Source organism: Pleurodeles waltl, chromosome 10 (assembly GCF_031143425.1).
Source record: "Pleurodeles waltl isolate 20211129_DDA chromosome 10, aPleWal1.hap1.20221129, whole genome shotgun sequence".
In the NCBI taxonomy this organism is placed as follows: domain Eukaryota; kingdom Metazoa; phylum Chordata; class Amphibia; order Caudata; family Salamandridae; genus Pleurodeles; species Pleurodeles waltl.
Window position 1 is genome coordinate 259427582 of NC_090449.1, and position 16717 is coordinate 259444298.

The following is a 16717-nucleotide window of genomic DNA, read 5'->3' on the forward strand; positions in this document are numbered from 1 at the left end:
TTTGATCAACTCACGCTTTGTGTAAATGATTTAAAGGCCTAAACTTCTGTGAGCAATGGAGAAACTAACAGCGCCAGCACCAGAAGTGAATTTGGCAAGATGATGGAGGGGACGAAGGTGTTGCACATGACAGGGTGCCTCTTGGCAGCTATGAAGACAGCGGTTCTATTTATCCAATGCATGATGCAAAATTCTTCTGGCTTCTCTAAATGCGGCCTTGAGCCTCTGCCAGCAGTATTTCGTTTTCTTGGCTTTCAAGACTTTCCTGGTTTCTTTCAGAATTATTCAGATTCGTTTGGAAACTGTTATATCTCTTGACCCCCAATTCCTCAGTGTGTGAGCTTGTGGGTGCCAGGACTGAATACCAACAAGGTATGGTGCATTCTGTGTTTGTGTGTGTTCCATTGAATTTAAACTTTTGTATAAGTGTACTTTTATTTTGGATTTCACACAGCGGCATTTTAATAGTAAATTTGACAGTGTGGAGACTTTGTAGTGAGGCGGAGAACTCATCACATAAAAGATAAGCATCCTATTATATTTGTATGTGCGGAGTTCTCTTCTGGTACTCTCCGCACTTGTAAATTTGCGATTAAAATGCAGTTTTGTGAATTCCAAAACAAACATAAACTTACACAAAAGGGTTTGTTGTATACCTTTTGTGAATTAGGCCTGAGTGAACAGTATGAACTTAATTACGAGCTGCATGGTACTGGGCTGATTTTACCCACTTGGTAAACTGGTGGACGATTTTACAGTTTCTGTGCCTTAAAATGGCCCCAGTGCCAATTATTAGTAAACCCCCATGGAATCTTTCTGATGTGTGGTTCCTGGAGAAGCGTCACTGCTTCACTTGTCCACAGCCTGCATCCAAGAGGTAAACCCTGTTGATGAAACCTGCACTTTAATTTGCATCATTGACCACCATGTTTACAGAAGTGCTGGCTATGAAGAGACATTTGGGAATTTTAATACCCACAAATTACTAAATCGTTTGTGAAAACCAAAACTTGTGAGCACATCGGCACCCACACACGTATGTCTTTTGAATTGCCTGTGCTTAGAGATAAACGCCGGTGAAGACGCCATGACGTGGAGACCCCCGGTAGCAAGGCGTTGTTTCTGGCCAGATAAGATTAGCAGGAAGGGTGGGTCCAGCACCGACCAGCAGAGGTCCCTTTCAGCCTTATTATGTTTCGATTTCTTCTTTAAAACTGGGGACAGGCCAACTAGGAACACTGACTTGCTTCTAATTTTCACCTGAACTTGGTCCGGCGCCCAACAGACCCGAGGATGATGCTGAGCGATGCTGAGAAGGCCGCGGTAGTCTCCCTCTGGTCAAAAGTGTCTGGCAACCTGGAGGGCCTGGGAGCCGAGGCCTTGGAGAGGTAACACGCTAAGTTTTTGTGAGAAAATCACTAATGTTAATGTTTAAACATTATAAAAGTGACTTGTGAGGAACATAGTATGAAGCCAACTACCTATGTGAAAGCAACAAGAAGCTTGGGCCCTGGTTCTCAGGCCCTCATTACCCATGTGATATCGCATCTGATAAAAATCCAACTCGGCAGAGTCAGAATTTATCCGGTGCGATAAATATCACTTTATTACAGGTTTTTGGAGAATAACTTAGGGCTTTTTATTCATGTAGTTTGGTAGATTTGAGTTGTCGGAATTTATCAGTGGAAAAATACAAGGGTTGTGCATTGGAATTTAATCCGGAACTTGTAATGAGGGCCTAAGTGTTTCTAAGGTATCGGTGCTATTTATCAAACCCAATAAAATACAAGACCGCAGGTTTCAGAATCTACTGGGTGCGATTAATGGCACTTACGCTGTGTTTTTTGGGGAATGACATGAATTTTTGTGCTGTTAAATTTGGTCAGGTTTGACCTGCTAAAAATGTAATTACTAGAGAGGTATTTCATGAACCCAGTAATTATTGGATGTGGTTAAAAACCACCAATCTACGAATTCTGACCCCTGTGCAAACAAGGATAGAGGTAGGGGTCAGAAAACAGCAACCAACTTAGAATAAGGGCCTTGATGAAATGCATTAAAAAAATAATTAGCAAATTCAAAGTTTGCCAAAATTAACTGATAAATTATTACTTTAAATACGCTAAACAAAAGTAGATAAGGGTGACATTTTGTCCTCAATGATAGCTTTGATGTTTAAAAGTCTGGCTTCTTACATCTGGGTGGCGTAAAACTCACACCAATAGGTCTTTGGCACACATTTCATATGCACGTTTTATAAACTGTACCTAAAAGTAAGTACTTCACAGTTCCCCGTATCTTTGGTGTGAAGAGACTGCCTTGTTGCTGCTCTTTCATCAATTTATGCCCCTTCTAGCTTGCTGCATCTCGTACAAAAATCCACACCTACAAATGATAGAGCAATAACAGTTAGCAACTCAACGCAGGGGCGGGGCAGCTGCAGTCGCGAGATAAAAGATATGGAAAAAATAGTGTTCAATATTTATTTATTATTTCATTTATGTGTTCATTATGAAACGAGCAGACATGGAGCCTGAAAAAAACAAGGAAGCCCTAACAGTAGATGATTTATTTTATTAGATTAAGAAAAGCCCAGCGACAAGGAAAAGAGCCCCCTCCTCAGAAGCTCAAGTTCATTATTTACACTGCATAAAGTGCAGGGCCCCATCTCTATAATTCCTGGAAAGGGGGTTAGTATATATTGCAATATCGTTACCTCAGCGTTGCATATTTAGGACAAGCAACAATTATTCCTATACCTAGTTTTCGTGGTGGGACTGAAGCGTAAACATTGAATTCACTGTGTAATTCACCAAATTCTGCAGGTTAGGCTTATTTTCCAGCGGCCCCACCTCCATTTGGCCAGTTTTTTTTTTGAAGAAATCTGTCAGGGTAAGATTTCGGGGGTGCGATAATTACCTCACTACTTGGAATTCCGATCCTTGTTCAGATTCTTGTCCCACTAAAAACCTTTTTTGTTTTAAATAGATAATGCTTATTTGCTTGACAATTAAATCATAGCGTCGAGCAGTCGCGGCTCGCTTCAATGTAAAAGGGAGGGGAGGGTGCGGCGCACCGGGAAGGGACATTTAATAATAAAAAATAAAGAAAAAACGTACCTCCACCGTTGCCCCCGCTCCTCTGTCCCTCATCGCTGGTGCTGCAGGCACAGGTTCCCAGCCTGCCCTGCGCCAATCTTGACGCTGCTCAGAGCAGCATCAAGATTGGCTGGGAGTGCCCAGCCAGGGCGTTCCTAGGCAAACTGGGAGCCTGTGCAGGCTCTCTCCAGCCCAGTTGCCGGGCTGGAGAGAGCCTGCAACGCATGTGTGTTTGGCAGGCCCCAGACGGCGGGCCAAAGACACATGCGCTCTGAGGGGAGTGCTCTAATGCACTCCCCTCTGAGGCTGTCATCCCCTTTGCCCCACCCCTTTCACCATAATGGGATAATAAACCTAGTTTATTACTCCTTCATGGTGAAAACGTTGCAGCTTCTGCTGCTGTCGGAGGGGGGTGGGGGGGGAGGGTGATTCTCCTCCACCTTTATGGAGGAGCAGCCCTAGGCATCAAGGTGAGATCTGCATGATGTACCTAAGGAAATGCGGGAAGTGTATCTAGACAAGGGCGGAGCTACCATTGGTCCAGCAGGTGCAGTGATACCAGTGCCGAGAGCCCTGAGAAGCCCTTTGACACCTAATATTTGCTGTATTTAGCATCCGATCATCAGTTAAAGGTGCTATTTTCCTTGCTTGCACTGGACCCATGGCAACCTTGCCATGCTACTGTATCTAGAGATGGGCCTCAGGATCTATCACAATTATTGCCTCCATAAAGAGGCAGAAGAGTGCACCACGTTGACCATTTTTGTAAGCAGAGGGGATCCATTATGCAATATGTAAATATTGCCTTTACTGGAATTGATGCAATGATTATCTTGGTAAAGGAGCTGGAGCCATGACTCCTTCAGGCTCTTTCCAACAGGTGGCTTCTCTGTGACTAGACACCACATAATCTCTGCAGCCCGCTTAGAAACCAGTTTCCTTGACCTTCAGTTCTGATTCGCGTCACCAGCTGTGGCCTTTAGAGAAAGAGTGCCCAACTGCCTCAGAGTCCATTACCCAGTCTAACAGCAAGAGCCATTGAGGCCTTACTAGGAGGGTAGGTACCTTTTCTCGCAACCCCTTCCTCCCAGATTTCAGGAGCCCAGCAAAGAGAATGGTGGAAAAGGCAAGGGACAGAGAGAGAGAACAAATGGCATTTGGCAGGTGATGCCACCAAATTATTACTCTGACCCTGTGTCTGTTTCTTTGCCTTTGACATGTATTTTTCTTGGGTTTTTCTGAAGCCTTTGTGTTTTGTCTGCTATGGCTGTGAATCCTCTGCATTTGATATGTGTTTGCCACACTCAGTATACCTGTCACTGTGAACCGAGTTTAATAATTCTCTGATGGAGGGGTTTGGTGCTCCCAAACCTTTCCAGGGCACATCACTCTCTCCTTTAAGGTCTTTTCATGTCACTGAGTGTCATATCCTCCACATCTTGGTGACCCGTCTCCACTCCCACCTCTCCAAACAAAAAACACCCTCTACAGCTGTCCCCAAAGGGTTGTGTGTTTAAGGACGAGAGGTAAATTCAAAAGGATGGAAACTGCAACAACAGGACTGATGGTCAATTACTCTGGTCATGTGATACAAATATTTGGGGGAGGATGCTTGATAGAGGGCAGAGATACTCGAATACTGGAGATTATTGGAGTTGCCGTTTCTTCAATGATGTCCAAATGTTTTTGTCTAGTATTTCACAGGGATACTTTGTAGCCATAAATATATATGTAACGCAAGCCTCGAGCTGTCTTATTTGCTGGTGGGTGTGTACCTCGCCCCTTTAGACAATCTAACTCATCTGCTGCGAGAAACCCCACTTCTACAGCGACCTTCCCGCAGAATTTGCTTGTTTATGTGGGAGGTGTCCTTCTCAAATTTGGCAGTGAGGCCAGATCATTTAGCACTGCACCTTTGGGGGGTTAGTAAATCAAGACCATCCCGTTCTCCAGAGAAAAAAAAACGCAGCAGCATTTGAGAAAATGTGCTTAATGATTATGGACCTTTTTGCTTGGTCACCCAAGATGGACTTCGGTAACCAATCCTAGCCTTTTTGCACTCTTTGGTTAGCTGAAAGAGTGGCCAATTAAAAAAAAGTTTGTCCCTGTGTGAAGACCAATCTGATGTTGGCAGCAATTCATCAGTATCAGCATTCATATTGAGGGAAGGCTTTTCCATGACCTGTATCATATTATTATGTATACAAATAAATCACTGGCTAAAGAGAAATGGGATTTTCATAGGACTATATATATTTGGAACTGTCATCAGCAAATGTAAACTAATCAGAATAAAAAAAAAATGGGAAAAAAGATCCCTAGATTTACCTTCACCGAGCCAATCACACCATCCCTCCAACGTAACGTAAATTAACTTCATAATTGTACATATGCTGTCGAAGTTACATCCATATTTTTATTTGGCCTCTCATCACTGTTTCTAATGCTACACCACTATTTTTAGGCTTTTTATGAGCCACCCCCGGAGCAGAACATATTTCACCCATTTTGATGTCCATCATGACTCGGCTGATCTTCGGAGACATGGAGCCAAAGTCCTGGGCGCCATTGGAGAAGCGGCTAAACATCTGGATAACTTTGAGTATGCCCTGTCTAAGCTCAGCGACCTGCACGCCTACAACCTAAGAGTCGATCCAGGAAACTTCAAGGTAAGACAAGGTTTTCACAGTTCTCTGGCAGACAGTGGAGTGTTCTCCAAAGAATTGTGAAAATATAGTGCAATTATTTCAAAGTGGAAAAACATGTATTAGTTTTTTCACTTTCAGGAACGTGCAATGAATCAAAAAATTATTCCAACCCTGACGTATTAGCCTACAACCCCTACGGTAATACAATGGTTTGAGATGGAGCAGATCCATAAATACAGTGATTTGTCCAAAATTGTAAATACTCTGTTTCTGTGTTGCGCACTGTGTTGTAGAATGTAATGTATATTGAAATTGCACAATAAAGAGAGTTTAAAAAATAAATAAAATAATAATACCCCTTACCTGCTCTGTTTAGGAGAAAGTGTTCTTTCAAAATGACAATATTTCACAGGGAATCCCGCAATTGAGAAGTCAACAAAGTCAGTTCCTCGTTGTATAAAATATGAATTAGACATATCACAAGGCACTATTGTTCAATAAAAAACAACAGAAAACTAAGATTTTGGACAAGGGCACACATTTTGAGTAAACCTTTGGCTTTTTGGAATTCACAGATAATTCATGCTGCTCTGGAAATGCTTATGCTTTTTTGGGAGTAGTGTTGTGTGTTTCTTTGTGTATTCCCAGTTTATCGATTGCAAACTCAATCCAGATCTGTAAATTTAGTCGGTGTACGTTTGTGCATGCATAAATGCACTTCCCACATTTTTACTCCAAGGTTAACTATTCTTCTTCTCCTAGGTCCCCACCAATTTTGTTCAAGATAAGCCCTCTTCCCTTTCCTGAGTAGGGATTTATTCTTTCCATTATCAGGAGTAAATATCCAACCATATCAAGCTAGGAACGTGTCTTACAATAGTGTGTAAATGTTCACAAACCTGTTAGTTTGGGGATTTCATCAACTTTATAATGCATGCCCTGCCAGTTTGGAACAACCACAATCTGCCCACATTTTCTCACACAAATATCTGTGCTAATTTATGTGTGAAGAAACTCATTTCTGAATGTAAATTATTGTTTTGTGAACACAAAAGATGGATTTACGTTTTACATTTGTAAATGAAGGTATTTGCTCACCTCAATTTAAGGATCAAGCAAAAAAACAAAAAGGCCTGAGCATTTGTATAACTGAAGATTGTTTCCCAGAATATCATGAGACGAGAATATTGAGGTAAATGAATATAAGGGGAGATTAGATTTACCATTTCTTACTCCACATCTACACACCTCGAAGATACATGTACAGAATAGGTACATATATGTGAAGTTATATAAAGAAAATCTATAATTATTTCTCTGTTGATTTTGTTTCGTCAATGTTTTTCCCTCTATACTGTGTCCCATCGATATTTTGGGGTTAATGTTCAGAGTGCACACTGGTTTAAGCTATTGTAACACATTTTAGATAGTATTAAACACAATGTGTTATCACTTATCACCTTTCCAAACCTAAAATGCTCCTATTTTCAGGAAAGTACTTTATTATACTACTGCATCAACGTGCAATATAGACTCAGTAAGTGAACCTAACAATAACAATAGGAGAAGGTCAGAGTCGGCTACTGTCATTAGCACAAGGCAGATTCAGAGAAATGGCAAAAGGATACCCATTCAAAAGGTGGCCTACGTGCTTCTAAATGTAGTCAGTCTTGATCTGGGTCAATTCATTAAAAGGGAAGGAGGGACTGGTGAGGGATTTATTAGAAGACAGACCTCATGTCAAGAAAACAGTACATTGCATGATAATCTAATGGGCAGATGCACTAAGAGATCATTTGCAAAAAGTGGACTCAAATCATGCACTCAATGTTTGTGAATGGATTATGATTTTGCACTGACCTAAGTACTATTAGATCGGTTTGCAAAATCACCATTTGCGGGTGGTTGCAGAATGACCTGCCTAATGAATAATATTTAGGCAGGGCATAATTTGCGATCTCCCCCCAACAGATGATTGGCTATAAAAACCTGGTTAGAGCCTGCAAGGGACAACAGGCCACCATCCCTGGATTTGAATTCCCAAATGGGATATCATTTCTAAAGCAGCTACTTTAAAAATATAAAAACATTTCATTTGCTTACACTTCAGGGACACCAGACTGTCTCAGGTGCCAACACAATTCTAGAGGGGAAGAGTTGCAAGGGACCCCTTCCTCTTAGCGAATTACCACCTCCCTTGAGGAATAAGTAATTTGTCAAGGTTTGTGACAGAAAATGCTGTGGCGTATTTTTTAAACATATCATACAACATCACAATTTGGAAAAAAGTTCTTTTTATGCTGCCTTCAAATTGCAGTTTAGTGTCGGACGCTTAGCCAGTTTTACAAATCAGAAAATGTATCCATTTTGCAGTTGCAAAGCCTGTGATTTTGCAAATCATTGGGTCTGCTATTGCAATAGCTTAGTATATCTGGCCTATGATCTTAAAATTGCATTAAACATCTTTATTCCACAATGTTACTTGAAAGGTTTGGAACTAGAATATTGTTGTCAGAATTTCATCTGACATATATATTGTGTACTAAAGATCATTTTGAATGTTATCATCACAGTGGAGTTATTACAAGAACGCAAAAACAACAAGTGATGGACGGAATGCTGAACATTGTCAAACATTCACCCCCAGTCACAGATCTGGGTTTAATCCATCGTTTTTTTGCTGCCCATGCCATTCCAGTTTGGACCCAGCCATATGTAAATCAGTCTTGACCCTGTTCCCCATGGGAACAGTCCAGCCCGAACTGCTAGGCCAGGTCTTCCCTGGACTGGAAACAAGCATCCTGGGACCGGTTTTCATGGTTTCACCCCTCATCAGCCAGGCTAGCTTGAATCCAGTGGCATGGGAAGCACGGGACCCACGTCTGGGCATACCCTTCCCACTTAGGGCGAAAAATGCAAAAACAACAAGTGATGGACGGAATGCTGAACATTGTCAAACATTCACCCCCAGTCACAGATCTGTGTTTAATCCATCGTTTTTTTGCTGCCCATGCCATTCCAGTTTGGACCCAGCCATATGCAAATCAGTCTTGACCCTGTTCCCCATGGGAACAGTCCAGCCCGAACTGCTAGGCCAGGTCTTCCCTGGACTGGAAACAAGCATCCTGGGACCGGTTTCGGGGTTTCACCCCTCATCAGCCAGGCTAGCTTGAATCCAGTGGCATGGGAAGCACGGGACCCACGTCTGGGCATACCCTTCCCACTTAGGGCAAAAAATGCAAAAACAACAAGTGATGGACGGAATGCTGAACATTGTCAAACATTAACCCCCAGTCACAGATCTGGGTTTAATCCATCGTTTTTTTTGCTGCCCATGCCATTCCAGTTTGGACCCAGCCATATGCAAATCAGTCTTGACCCTGTTCCCCATGGGAACAGTCCAGCCCGAACTGCTAGGCCAGGTCTTCCCTGGACTGGAAACAAGCATCCTGGGACCGGTTTCAGGGTTTCACCCCTCATCAGCCAGGCTAGCTTGAATCCAGTGGCATGGGAAGCACAGGACCCACGTCTGGGCATACCCTTCCCACTTAGGGCGAAAAATGCAAAAACAACAAGTGATGGACGGAATGCTGAACATTGTCAAACATTCACCCCCAGTCACAGATCTGGGTTTAATCCATCGTTTTTTTGCTGCCCATGCCATTCCAGTTTGGACCCAGCCATATGCAAATCAGTCTTGACCCTGTTCCCCATGGGAACAGTCCAGCCCGAACCGCTAGGCCAGGTCTTCCCTGGACTGGAAACAAGCATCCTGGGACCGGTTTCGGGGTTTCACCCCTCATCAGCCAGGCTAGCTTGAATCCAGTGGCATGGGAAGCACGGGACCCACGTCTGGGCATACCCTTCCCACTTAGGGCAAAAAATGCAAAAACAACAAGTGATGGACGGAATGCTGAACATTGTCAAACATTCACCCCCACTTACAGATCTGGGTTTAATCCATCGTTTTTTTGCTGCCCATGCCATTCCAGTTTGAACCCAGCCATATGCAAATCAGTCTTGACCCTGTTCCCCATGGGAACAGTCCAGCCCGAACTGCTAGGCCAGGTCTTCCCTGGACTGGAAACAAGCATTCTGGGACCGGTTTCGGGGTTTCACCCCTCATCAGCCAGGCTAGCTTGAATCCAGTGGCATGGGAAGCACGGGACCCACGTCTGGGCATACCCTTCCCACTTAGGGCGAAAAATGCAAAAACAACAAGTGATGGACAGAATGCTGAACATTGTCAAACATTCACCCCCAGTCACAGATCTGGGTTTAATCCATCGTTTTTTTGCTGCCCATGCCATTCCAGTTTGGACCCAGCCATATGCAAATCAGTCTTGACCCTGTTCTCCATGGCAACAGTCCAGCCCGAACTGCTAGGCCAGGTCTTCCCTGGACTGGAAACAAGCATCCAGGGACCGGTTTCGGGGTTTCACCCCTCATCAGCCAGGCTAGCTTGAATCCAGTGGCATGGGAAGCACGGGACCCACGTCTGGGCATACCCTTCCCACTTAGGGCGAAAAATGCAAAAAGTCCTGTGCTTCCCATGCCACTGGATTCAAGCTAGCCTGGCTGATGAGGGGTGAAACCCCGAAACCGGTCCCAGGATGCTTGTTTCCGGTCCAGTGAGGACCTGGCTTGGCAGTTCGGTCTGGACTGTTCCCATGAGGAACAGGGTCAAGACTGATTTGCATATGGCTGGGTCCAAACTGGGGTGGCATGGTGAGCAAAAGAACAATGGATTAAACCCAGATCTATGACTGGGGGTGAGTGTTTGACAATGTTCAGCATTCCGTCCATCAGTTGTTGTTTTTGCTTTGTCGCCCTAAGTGGGAAGGGTATGCCCAGACGTGGGTCCCGTGCTTCCCATGCCACTGGATTCAAGCTAGCCTGGCTGATGAGGGGTGAAACCCCGAAACCGGTCCCAGGATGCTTGTTTCCGGTCCAGTGAGGACCTGGCTTGGCAGTTTGGTCTGGACTGTTCCCATGAAGAACAGGGTCAAGACTGATTTGCATATGGCTCGGTCCAAACTGGGGTGGCATGGTGAGCAAAAGAACGATGGATTAAACCCAGATCTATGACTGGGGGGATTAAACCCAGATCTATGACTGGGGGCGAGTGTTTGACAATGTTCAGCATTCCGTCCATCACTTGTTGTTTTTGCTTTGTCGCCCTAAGTGGGAAGGGTATGCCCAGACGTGGGTCCCGTGCTTCCCATGCCACTGGATTCAAGCTAGCCTGGCTGATGAGGGGTGAAACCCCGAAACCGGTCCCAGGATGCTTGTTTCCGGTCCAGTGAGGACCTGGCTTGGCAGTTTGGTCTGGACTGTTCCCATGGGGAACAGGGTCAAGACTGATTTGCATATGGCTGGGTCCAAACTGGGGTGGCATGGTGAGCAAAAGAACAATGGATTAAACCCAGATCTATGACTGGGGGCGAGTGTTTGACAATGTTCAGCATTCCGTCCATCACTTGTTGTTTTTGCTTTGTCGCCCTAAGTGGGAAGGGTATGCCCAGACGTTGGTCCTGTGCTTCCCATGCCACTGGATTCAAGCTAGCCTGGCTGATGAGGGGTGAAACCCCGAAACCGGTCCCAGGATGCTTGTTTCCGGTCCAGTGAGGACCTGGCTTGGCAGTTCGGTCTGGACTGTTCCCATGAGGAACAGTGTCAAGACTGATTTGCATATGGCTGGGTCCAAACTGGGGTGGCATGGTGAGCAAAAGAACGATGGATTAAACCCAGATCTATGACTGGGGGCGAGTGTTTGACAATGTTCAGCATTCCGTCCATCACTTGTTGTTTTTGCTTTGTCGCCCTAAGTGGGAAGGGTATGCCCAGACGTGGGTCCCGTGCTTCCCATGCCACTGGATTCAAGCTAGCCTGGCTGATGAGGGGTGAAACCCCGAAACCAGTCCCAGGTTGCTTGTTTCCGGTCCAGTGAGGACCTGGCTTGGCAGTTCGGTCTGGACTGTTCCCATGAGGAACAGTGTCAAGACTGATTTGCATATGGCTGGGTCCAAACTGGGGTGGCATGGTGAGCAATAGAACAATGGATTAAACCCAGATCTATGACTGGGGGCGAGTGTTTGACAATGTTCAGCATTCCGTCCATCACTTGTTGTTTTTGCTTTGTCGCCCTAAGTGGGAAGGGTATGCCCAGACGTGGGTCCCACTGCTTCCCATGCCACTGGATTTAAGCTAGCCTGGCTGATGAGGGGTGAAACCCCGAAACCGGTCCCAGGATGCTTGTTTCCGGTCCAGTGAGGACCTGGCTTGGCAGTTCGGTCTGGACAGTTCCCATGAGGAACAGGGTCAAGACTGATTTGCATATGGCTGGGTCCAAACTGGGGTGGCATGGTGAGCAAAAGAACGATGGATTAAACCCAGATCTATGACTGGGGGCGAGTGTTTGACAATGTTCAGCATTCCGTCCATCACTTGTTGTTTTTGCTTTGTCGCCCTAAGTGGGAAGGGTATGCCCAGACGTGGGTCCCGTGCTTCCCATGCCACTGGATTCAAGCTAGCCTGGCTGATGAGGGGTGAAACCCCGAAACCGGTCCCAGGATGCTTGTTTCCGGTCCAGTGAGGACCTGGCTTGGCAGTTCGGTCTGGACTGTTCCCATGAGGAACAGGGTCAAGACTGATTTGCATATGGCTGGGTCCAAACTGGGGTGGCATGGTGAGCAAAAGAACGATGGATTAAACCCAGATCTATGACTGGGGGCGAGTGTTTGACAATGTTCAGCATTCCGTCCATCACTTGTTGTTTTTGCTTTGTCGCCCTAAGTGGGAAGGGTATGCCCAGACGTGGGTCCCGTGCTTCCCATGCCACTGGATTCAAGCTAGCCTGGCTGATGAGGGGTGAAACCCCGAAACCGGTCCCAGGATGCTTGTTTCCGGTCCAGTGAGGACCTGGCTTGGCAGTTCGGTCTGGACTGTTCCCATGAGGAACAGGGTCAAGACTGATTTGCATATGGCTGGGTCCAAACTGGGGTGGCATGGTGAGCAAAAGAACGATGGATTAAACCCAGATCTATGACGGGGCGAGTGTTTGACAATGTTCAGCATTCCGTCCATCACTTGTTGTTTTTGCTTTGTCGCCCTAAGTGGGAAGGGTATGCCCAGACGTGGGTCCCGTGCTTCCCATGCCACTGGATTCAAGCTAGCCTGGCTGATGAGGGGTGAAACCCCGAAACCGGTCCCAGGATGCTTGTTTCCGGTCCAGTGAGGACCTGGCTTGGCAGTTCGGTCTGGACTGTTCCCATGAGGAACAGGGTCAAGACTGATTTGCATATGGCTGGGTCCAAACTGGGGTGGCATGGTGAGCTAAAGAACGATGGATTAAACCCAGATCTATGACTGGGGGCGAGTGTTTGACAATGTTCAGCATTCCGTCCATCACTTGCTGTTTTTGCTTTGTCGCCCTAAGTGGGAAGGGTATGCCCAGACGTGGGTCCCGTGCTTCCCATGCCACTGGATTCAAGCTAGCCTGGCTGATGAGGGGTGAAACCCCGAAACCGGTCCCAGGCTGCTTGTTTCCGGTCCAGTGAGGACCTGGCTTGGCAGTTCGGTCTGGACTGTTCCCATGAGGAACAGGGTCAAGACTGATTTGCATATGGCTGGGTCCAAAGTGGGGTGGCATGGTGAGCAAAAGAACGATGGATTAAACCCAGATCTATGACTGGGGGCGAGTGTTTGACAATGTTCAGCATTCCGTCCATCACTTGTTGTTTTTGCTTTGTCGCCCTAAGTGGGAAGGGTATGCCCAGACGTGGGTCCCATGCTTCCCATGCCACTGGATTCAAGCTAGCCTGGCTGATGAGGGGTGAAACCCCGAAACCGGTCCCAGGATGCTTGTTTCCGGTCCAGTGAGGACCTGGCTTGGCAGTTCGGTCTGGACTGTTCCCATGAGGAACAGGGTCAAGACTGATTTGCATATGGCTGGGTCCAAACTGGGGTGGCATGGTGAGCAAAAGAACGATGGATTAAACCCAGATCTATGACTGGGGGCGAGTGTTTGACAATGTTCAGCATTCCGTCCATCACTTGTTGTTTTTGCGTTATTACAAGAACACCTACAACCGAGGCAATATTTTTCTGAACAATGTTTAGGGCATGATTTTTATGTCTCGGTGTGTTCATTTGTAAAGTGCACTATTAACCGCAAGGATATCCTGTCGCCGAGCAGGTGTGTGTGCTTAGCCCTGTCTAGGTTGGTTATTTGGAAAACCAGGGGGCATATATTCAAGAAACTGGTGTATCAGTGCTAATGCACCCGTTTTCTTGCATCACCCCTGCCCCACTTCACAACACCATGGGTGTGCCATATTTACAATACACCACACCATGGCACACATTAGGCCAGTAGCGTCAACATTTTTGACCCTATTGTGGCACCTTGCTGCACTAGCGTCAAACATTTTGACCCTAGTGCGGTAAAGTGCGAGGAGACACATTGTTTAAAACGGGTGTGTCACTTTAATGCCTGCTTTGAGCAGGCCTTAAAGATGACACCAGAAATGGTGCAGTGAAATCCTGTAGATTTCACTGTGCTATTTTTGCGGGCCTACCCTACTTCACGCAGCAAAATCTGCTCTGTAAATTGTGTGTCTTTCGCACTTCTTTTCAGACGGTTGTGGCCTCGCCTTTATCCGATTCTCCCACTACTGGCACTTGCATTATTCCTCATGACACATCTTCTTTCCCTCACCTGCCCAATTTGAATATGCACTCGACTTGGTTCTGGTTCACAAAGCCGTCCAGCTTCCAGTGCAGCGCTGAATTGTGGTGCTCCTCCTGCTTGCATCTGCATGCACTACAGTTTCTTCATGGGTCTGCAGATCATCACTAGAGACAGTAGAAAGACTTCATTCTACAGTTTACTGCTGCACAGAGACAGAGGCCCGTATTTATACTTTTTGACGCTAAACTGCGCTAACGCAGTTTAGCGTCAAAAAGTTTAGCGCCGGCTAACGCCATTCTGAAGCGCCATGCGGGCGCCGTATTTATTGAATGGCGTTAGCCGGCGCTAGCAGACCGGCGCTGCCTGGTGTGCGTGGAAAAATACCACGTACACCAGGCAGCGCCGGCGTTGGGAAAAATGGCGTTAGGGCGTCTTAAAATGGGGCAAGTCAGGTTGAGGCAAAAAAATCGCCTCCACCCGATTTGCGCCATTTTTAACGACGCCCAGACGCCATTTACATGACTCCTATCTTAGTAAAGACAGGAGTCATGCCCCCTTGCCCAATGGCCATGCCCAGGGGACTTATGTCCCCTGGGCATGGTCATTGGGCATTGTGGCATGTAGGGGGGCACAAATCAGGCCCCCCAATGCCCAAAAAATATATATATAAAAAAAAAATTATACTTACCTGAACTTACCTGAATGTCCCTGGGATGGGTCCCTCCATCCTTGGGTGTCCTCCTGGGGTGGGCAAGGGTGGCAGGGGGGGTCCCTGGGGGCATGGGAGGGCAGCTGTGGGCTCATTTTGAGCCCACAGGTCCCTTAACGCCTGCCCTGACCCAGGCGTTAAAAAGAGGCGCAAATGCGGGGTTTTTTGCCCCGCCCACTCCCGGGCGTGATTTTTGCCCGGGAGTATAAATACGACGCATTTGCGTCGCAGTCATTTTTTTAGACGGGAACGCCTACCTTGCATCTCATTAACGCAAGGAAGGCGTTCACGCAAAAAAATGACGCTCATTCCTCATACTTTGGCACTAGACGCGTCTAACGCCAAAGTATAAATATGGCGTTAGTTTTGCGCCGAATTTGCGTCGAAAAAAACGACGCTAATTCGGTGCAAACGGAGTATAAATATGCCCCAGAAAGTCTTTGCACCACCTCAAGTGGGCTATTTTTTTTATTAATGTGTTACGGACACTCTGTTTACTTTTTTTTTCCTGATTCAAGGATGAAAAGCACACAAAAGAAAAACATTTATCATCAGAATCACATTGTGTGACAAAAGGCACTTTATTTGAGGGACAAAGCTTTCTAGAGATTGGGGTTAAATGAGTGTAATAAAGTCCATCTTGCACTGTTTTCAAAAATGTGTATTTGATTCTTATCCAGACTTAACATGTGTATCCCTAACAAGTGATCATTCTGTTCTTGGGCAGTTGCTGTCTCACTCCATCCAGACTGTACTGGCAGCCCACTTCCCGGAAGAATTCACCGCTGAGACCCACGCCGCCTGGGACAAGTATCTGGCTGCAGTGTCTGCTGTCCTTGTTTCCAAGTACAGATGAAGATTTTCATCAGGAGAATTCAAGTTGAATTTTGAACAAGTTATCTTGAGGTGCCCTTTGGGGTGCACGTGGACAAAGACAATGCACACTCATCATTTGTATATAATAAATGAAGAAACATAGCTTTGCAATTACTTACGTACTTACTTATTAAAGTTGTAACAATAATTGGATATTTTAAAAATGTTGCTGGGATTATTTTTAAGCTTGTTGTCAAATGACACCATAGTGCATTTTTACTCCAAAGAAACATATACAGTTCCTCATATGTTTGGCGTGTTGTTCTTCCTAGACATTAAGGGGCTGATTCACAAAGGTAAACTTACAGTTTTTGTGTGTAATAGGACAGTCTTGATACTTTATGTGCGGAGTCTCCGTCATGAGGGTGGAGAACCTGCAGATGCAAGGATACTACTTGTAAAATACCTTTGTGAACAGGAAAAAATTGTGAACTTACACATAACTGTTAATTTACCTTTTTAATTCAGGGCCTTTGAACTTTCAACTTCTTCCACCCAATCCAATAGAATAGTCTAATTATTCACTGAGCAAATAGTTTTGCCATTTTAATGTCAGAGTTCACAAGTACAAGATACCTAACAGAAGACTCAACTGAAAGACCATTGGACCTCCATTTTGAGGCACAGTAGGGAAGACTCTGATACAAAACTCTGACTTCATCTGTGGCCAACTAAGGGCACCTTTACAAAGAAA

The 16717-nt window shown here is 45.7% G+C and overlaps 1 protein-coding gene across 2 annotated transcripts in view; it reads left to right on the top strand.

The window, feature by feature from the left end:
* The window catches only part of LOC138261445 (hemoglobin subunit alpha-3-like), a 44119-nt gene extending 27853 nt beyond the window's left edge, over window positions 1–16266 (top strand). Inside the window, exons 1-3 of one of the 2 annotated variants that reach the window (XM_069210392.1) lie at window positions 1196–1388; window positions 5563–5767; window positions 15875–16266. In XM_069210392.1, the coding sequence (XP_069066493.1) occupies window positions 1294–1388; window positions 5563–5767; window positions 15875–16003 (429 nt within the window). In that variant the 5' untranslated portion in view covers window positions 1196–1293 and the 3' untranslated portion in view covers window positions 16004–16266. Of the gene's footprint in view, window positions 1–1195; window positions 1389–5562; window positions 5768–15874 lie in introns of those variants that run through there. The other variant, XM_069210393.1, reaches the window with a different exon arrangement.
* Window positions 16267–16717: the final 451 nt, after the last annotated feature.